We start from the raw sequence: 6,000 nt of genomic DNA on the forward strand, positions 1-6,000 counted from the left end.
CCTGGCACGGTGGCAGGCACCTGTAAACCCAGCTACTCAGGAGGCTGAGGCAGGAGAATAGCATGAACCCGGGAGGCGGAGCTTGCAGTGAGCTCAGATCGCGCCATTGCACTCCAGCCTGGGCGACAGAGTGAGACGCTGTCTCAAAAAAAAAAAAAACTGAAGTGCTTGGAACAAGGCCTAGCACATAGTAAGTACTATGTAATGTCTATTTTGATGAGACTGGAAGAATTCTATCCTGCTGTTTTGTGTTTGAATCAGACTCTGATTCCTAACCAGAAGAACAGAGGAGGGATTTGAGCCAAAAGATAGAGCCCCTGTGCCACAGGGTTCGCAGTGAAAATAAAGGGAAAAAGAAAGACCCCTATAAAGTCAGGGTTATAGAAATAGGCTCAGATGGGGTCTAGTGGACTTTGATGTGTGTGTAGGAAAATATTAAGGTGGGATGTGTGGATCAATGTCCTAGTACATTCCCACAGGGTATAAGCCTGGCACTATCATACCTCCGGTAGGTACAGAACACATCGCACAGAAAATTATGGGAACCACTGAGCAGTGAGGCCAAAGGGGGATCCTCTGCTGAGAAAACCCTGTGTGTCCAGCTCTGAGCCAGCCCTGCTGTACATGATTTCATTTTATTTACCATAAGTTAAATACGGCAGTTTTATCCCCATTTTATAGGTGGGAACACTGAAGTTTGGAGAAGTTAACACATTGTTTAGGGTTATGGTTTTCAGTCTATTTTTCTCTTTTCTCCCCCTGTATCTTCTTTCTCCTCATCTGTCTCTATTGTCCTTGGAGTGTGAGGCGAGCCTGGTCTCAATCTATTGTCCACCTGCTCCTCCAATAAACAACTTCAGAGACAGCTGGAACCTCATTCTTGTCCCCAGTTTCTCCCTTTCCCTTGACCTGGATCACTGGGGATGCAAATGAGGAGATACAAGGGTGATGGAAGTCTTAATGCCAATTTCACATTATTCCAGGAGATGACTACACACTCTAATCCCTTCTCTCTTGGCTTTCATCTTTTTTGCAGGTGGTGAAAGCACTTGTGGTCCTGGCCTCACAGTTCCTGTCCCATGACCCAGAACAGCTCACCAAGGAGCTGCAGCAGCATGTGAAGTCAGTGACAGCCCCGTACAAGTACCCAAGAAAGGTAAGGCCTTTGAGATCCCAAGTCACTCAAACTTGAGAAATAGATTGTTTTCCTGTTATATTTACCTTCTTCAGGAGGAGGATAGCCCTCTAATTTTAAAAAGTCTTCCTGGGCCAGGTGCGGTGGCTCACGCCTGTAATCCCAGCACTTGGGGAGGCTGAGGCAGGTGGAGTCACTTGAGGTCAGTAGTTCGAAACCACCTGGCCAACATGGTGATAACCCCGTCTCTACTCAAAATACAAAATTAGCCAGCTGTTTTTCTCGCGTGTGTTGCGCCTATATCCCAGCTACCTTGTTGTATGGCTGAGGCATGAGAACTCGGCTTGGTTGAATCTGGGAGGTGAGAGGTTACAGTGAGCCAAGATTGTGCCAATTGCACCTCTAGCCTGAGGTGACAGAGTGGACTCTTTGTCTCAAAAAATAATATTATTAAATATATATTAAAAAAAATATAAAAAAAAAATTAAAAAAATGTCTTTCTGACTATGAGAAAGCCCAGGAAGACAATCTAGCAACTATCTTGATGCCTGAAAAATGACCTCAGCTTTTGACTCACTCTGAATTAAAAGCCAAATGCTGTCAAGGGAATAAGTTCTAGCCAGCATCTTACCTGTATTCCCATTCTCTGCACTGGGTTCTTGCTATAGTATTCAGGGTTGTGCAATGCTCAGTTGCAAGTGACAGAAATCTAGCTTGAGATTTATTGCTCATGCAATTGAAAAGTCCAGGGGTGGGGAAAGTTTTCATTATGGCTGGTCTCAGGCATTCCTAGGATGTGGTCAGGTGTATCTCTTTCACCCTTTGACTCTCCTTCCTTTGTAATGGCTTGATTTCTTGGAATACTTTTTCTTTGTGGCCCCATCAGCTCCAAACATATATTCTCAGCAGCTTAGAAAACTCCAGTAGAAAATGAGCATATTTTTCTCTAAAGGCCTCAACAAAAGTCTCTGGGTTGACTCTCACTGGACCAACTGGGCCATGTGCCCATTATTAAATGAATCCCTGTAGCCAGGCCAATGCCACACTGATAGCCAGTTCCATGTCATCCTCAGAGAAAATGCAGGGGGATGGGGGAGAGAGAGCTGCCCTACTCCATGACATGGACTGAGACGGAGGGGAGACTCCCCATAGGAAAATGGAAGTGTTCTTATGAGAAAAGACAAAAGCATAGTTTTCAGCTTCTTTCATTCTGGGACAGAGAACTGAGGCATGGAGCTTGACATGGCAGGAAAACCCAGTTATTGGATTTGGGTCCCAGATAGGAGCTTGTCCCAGAGAAAGAAAGAAAATTGAGTCTAGGGTAGAAGGTGAGAGCAACATGCTGAGCTTAGAGTTCCTTAGATTCTTTTGTAGCCCAGATGCCACCTGCCTTTCCTCAGCACAGACTAATTGTCATAGGTCTTCTGAGAAGCAGGCACTGGGGAAAGAGGTTAACATGCAAGAGGCTTATTAGGGAGTGTTTTGGAATCAACCCCTGGGGGAAGGGAAAGAAAGGGAAAGAAAGGAGCAGGATTGAGCAGAGGGTGAAGTTGCACTGTGACTTAGTCTCAATGGGAACCCCAGCCAATCCCATGGGAGTTCTGAAGCTAGCATAACCTTTCAGTGTTGTCCTAAGGCAAGGTGAGGAAGGGAAGGGGGTCTTTACAGTCACAGGTGGATCAAGTATGGATGTAGGCTGCCCTGGGAAGGAGTGTGACCTTGGACAAGACAGCTGTCTTTGGCTGAGGCAATTCCCACAGGGGTCTGGCAGTGGGGTGGGAGTTCTTTGTCCCTGGAGGGGGATCTCAGCTGCATATCAGAGTCCACTAGGTGAACTTGCAGCCTCTGAGAGTGAGGCAACACAGCACAGTCTCAGGAATCAGACTGTTGGGTTCAACATTCACCTCCACCACTTACTCAATAACCTCTGTGTTCCTCAGTTTCCTTATTTGCAAAATGAAAATTATGCTGTTACCCCTTCACAGGTTGTTAAGGATGAGTTCATTTAAGAAGGCATCACTTAGAAGAGTGACTAGCACATAATAAGCATTTCATAAGTATTTACAAAGGAGGTTAGAAATCCAGGCACACCAAAATTATTATGAACGTTTAAGTATAACTGAATATTGTAGAAGGCTGAGTCAAGGAGTCCTATCACACAGTGTGCAGTGTCTTACTCAAATATCTCACTAGATGTGTCTCTTTCCACAAGTATCTCCTCTAGAATTCTCAAGGCAACAGGTTATTTCCACCTTCCCCCTCCTTCCACCAACTACATCCAGTCCCTTCTGCTTCTCTCTTCATGACAAGCAGAGTAGCTTCCTTCTTAGCATTAAATCCAGATACCTCCTGTGGCCTTCATCCACTCTCTATCTACCCTTCGGGGCACAAATAGTAAATATTTTAGGCTATATGTTCTTTGTGGCTACTACTCAACTTTGCCCATGCAGTGCTAAAGGTTGACAGTTTCTAAATGAATGGGCATGACTGTTTCAATTAAACTTTATTGATAAAAACAGGACATGGGCTGTATTTTGCCTGCAGGTCATAGTTTGCTGACCTCTGCTCCATTTCATTGTGGTTTGAACAAACCCTTCTCAACAAAGTCAGTCTTGACTTATAGAAGAATTCTTATACCAGCCACTAAGAAGATACTTTTTCCATCTCAGTATCCCTATTATTAAATTAAAGTTAAAAAAGGTTAATTTTTATTAAATTCAAAACCATGTGATGCTTAAACCAATGTCAAGGCAATTGAGCCACATCATTGGAAGCCTCAATGAGGCGTCTTCATCGTCCATGTCTTCGGATTTGGGAATATTAGAGATAGAGGATCCTCAACTTCAAACATTCCTTTTAACAAGAGCAAATAGTGAAATTGGAGAGATTTTATAGTTTTGCTTAGGGTGCATCAATAGGAAATGATTGATATGGAATTCAAAATGAGGTATCCTAATTCTTAGATATCTAAAGACCTCAGATTAATCCAGATTAATAACAATGGCTAATATTTTTCAGTGCTGACTCCATGCCAGTAACTTAGCCTGCATAATTTCCTTTTGTCCACACAATCACCCAATGAAGTTGCTATTATCCTCCAGCTTACTCAGTGGGGAAACTGAGTCTTAGCAAAGCCAAGGACCTAGTTAAAGCCAGATGATTGGTAGAGGAGGAGCTGGGGTCCAGAGAGACTGATGTCAAGGCTCAACTGGCTGACTGCTGTGCCATGTTGTGTGTTATGCTGCTCCTCCTCTGTCTGAAAATATGTCAAAGACCTTTATACCCAATTCTAGCCAACCTCTTCTTGTCCTCATCCCAGAGCACTTTCTGAAGCTTCTTATTGCACAGAGAGGCTGCCCCGAAGTGGCTCCAGCCTGAAGGACTTCCCCTCACTCTACGGCAGTTCTGAAAAAGGCAACCCACTGTGGTCACAGACCACCCACCCTGGACCGATTTTTTTTTCAACAGATAGAGTTTGTCTTGAACCTGCCCAAGACTTCCACAGGGAAAATTCAACGAACCAAGCTTCGAGACAAGGAGTGGAAGATGTCTGGGAAAGCCCGTGCGCAGTGATACGTGTAGGAGCCATTCATTTGGATTCCCCTCTTCTTTCTCTTTCTTTTCCCTTTGGACCCTTGGCCTTACTGTGATGATATGATATTCTTTATGAAAGAACATGAATGTAATTTTTGTCTTGCCTTGGTTATTAGCACAAAACATTACCATGTTAGATGTTGAAAGAAGAAAGGGAAGGAATGAGAGAGAGTGAAAAGGAGAGAGTAACAGAAATAAAGGAAAGAAAAGTAAGTCAGGGAAATATTAAAGCTGCCAGGGAAAGCAACTGAAAAAGAAATAAAGTAGGGAGGAAAGGAGAGAGGAAGCAAGGGAAGGAGGAAGAAAGGAAAGAGAAGATGGAAGGGGGAGAAAAGATAGAAGAAAAATAATTGGAGGGAGAATCAGAAAAATAAAGAGAAGAAAGAAAAGAAATAGAGAGAAAAAAAAGAAAGGAAAAGAACATAAGAAAGAGAGGGAGAAAGAGGGAGAAAGGAAGAGAAAAAAATTAAAAATAAAAATAGTAAAAAAAACTGATAAAGTAATGGAAGACAGGAAGAATGGAAGAGAGGGAAGAAAAGAGGAAATCTTATAAATACTCCCACAGATAGACAAAGTCAAGCATAAAACTGGAGCTTGAGAAGGAAATGAAAGGCCGTGGCACCTTCTTTTACCCTAGGAGAAGACCTCCATACAGGAAGACTTGTGTGTGGGGTTGGGACATTAGAATCATCCCCAAGTCACCCCAAACCTTGCAACTGTCAGGGTCAGAGGGGAACCACCATTTATTAAGCATTTGATATGTGCCAGGCACCGACCCAGATGCATGATAAATACCACGTTGTTTCGCCTCTGTATGGCATCTACAGACCTCAGATCATAGATGTGAGAACAACGTAAGCACTGCCAAAGTTATCAGCTACCCATACCTTGTTTTTGGTGTTATCTACTCTTCCTAGACTCAAATATTAAAATAATTTTAAAACCAAGATCCTGACAGTAGTCTTTGGGAAAAACAAAGAAAGGCAGGGATGAGGTACGTGTATGCTTCCAACAGTTTGTGAGTTGGGGAATCCATGGAGAGAGACTGGAGCAGTGGTTTTATTGAAGGAACAACAAGCACCTCAATTCCTGGGGCTTCTGGGACACCAGATCTATGGTCCAGGAGATTGAGAGAGGTGAGTACCTACAACTCAGAGATGGAGGATGAATGCTCCTAGCAAGTTCAAGTAAGTAGGAGAAGAAAGCAAAGGTTATCTGAGAGCCCGTGACTCTTCTTTTTTTTTTTTTTTTTTTTTTTTTTTTTTTTTTTT

The 6,000-nt window shown here is 43.2% G+C and overlaps 1 protein-coding gene across 2 annotated transcripts in view; it reads left to right on the forward strand.

Annotated features, from left to right (window-relative positions):
* LOC108513927 (acyl-coenzyme A synthetase ACSM2B, mitochondrial) overlaps positions 1-5,676 on the forward strand; it is a 39,192-nt gene extending 33,516 nt beyond the window's left edge. Inside the window, exons 13-14 of one of the 2 annotated variants that reach the window (XM_017849898.1) lie at positions 1,037-1,156; positions 4,604-5,676. In XM_017849898.1, the coding sequence (XP_017705387.1) occupies positions 1,037-1,156; positions 4,604-4,708 (225 nt within the window). In that variant the 3' untranslated portion in view covers positions 4,709-5,676. Of the gene's footprint in view, positions 1-1,036; positions 1,157-4,454; positions 4,570-4,603 lie in introns of those variants that run through there. The other variant, XM_017849904.1, reaches the window with a different exon arrangement.
* The last annotated feature ends 324 nt before the right edge of the window (positions 5,677-6,000 follow it).

Source organism: Rhinopithecus bieti, unplaced genomic scaffold, assembly GCF_001698545.2.
Source record: "Rhinopithecus bieti isolate Rb0 unplaced genomic scaffold, ASM169854v2 scaffold_1918, whole genome shotgun sequence".
In the NCBI taxonomy this organism is placed as follows: Eukaryota; Metazoa; Chordata; class Mammalia; order Primates; family Cercopithecidae; genus Rhinopithecus; species Rhinopithecus bieti.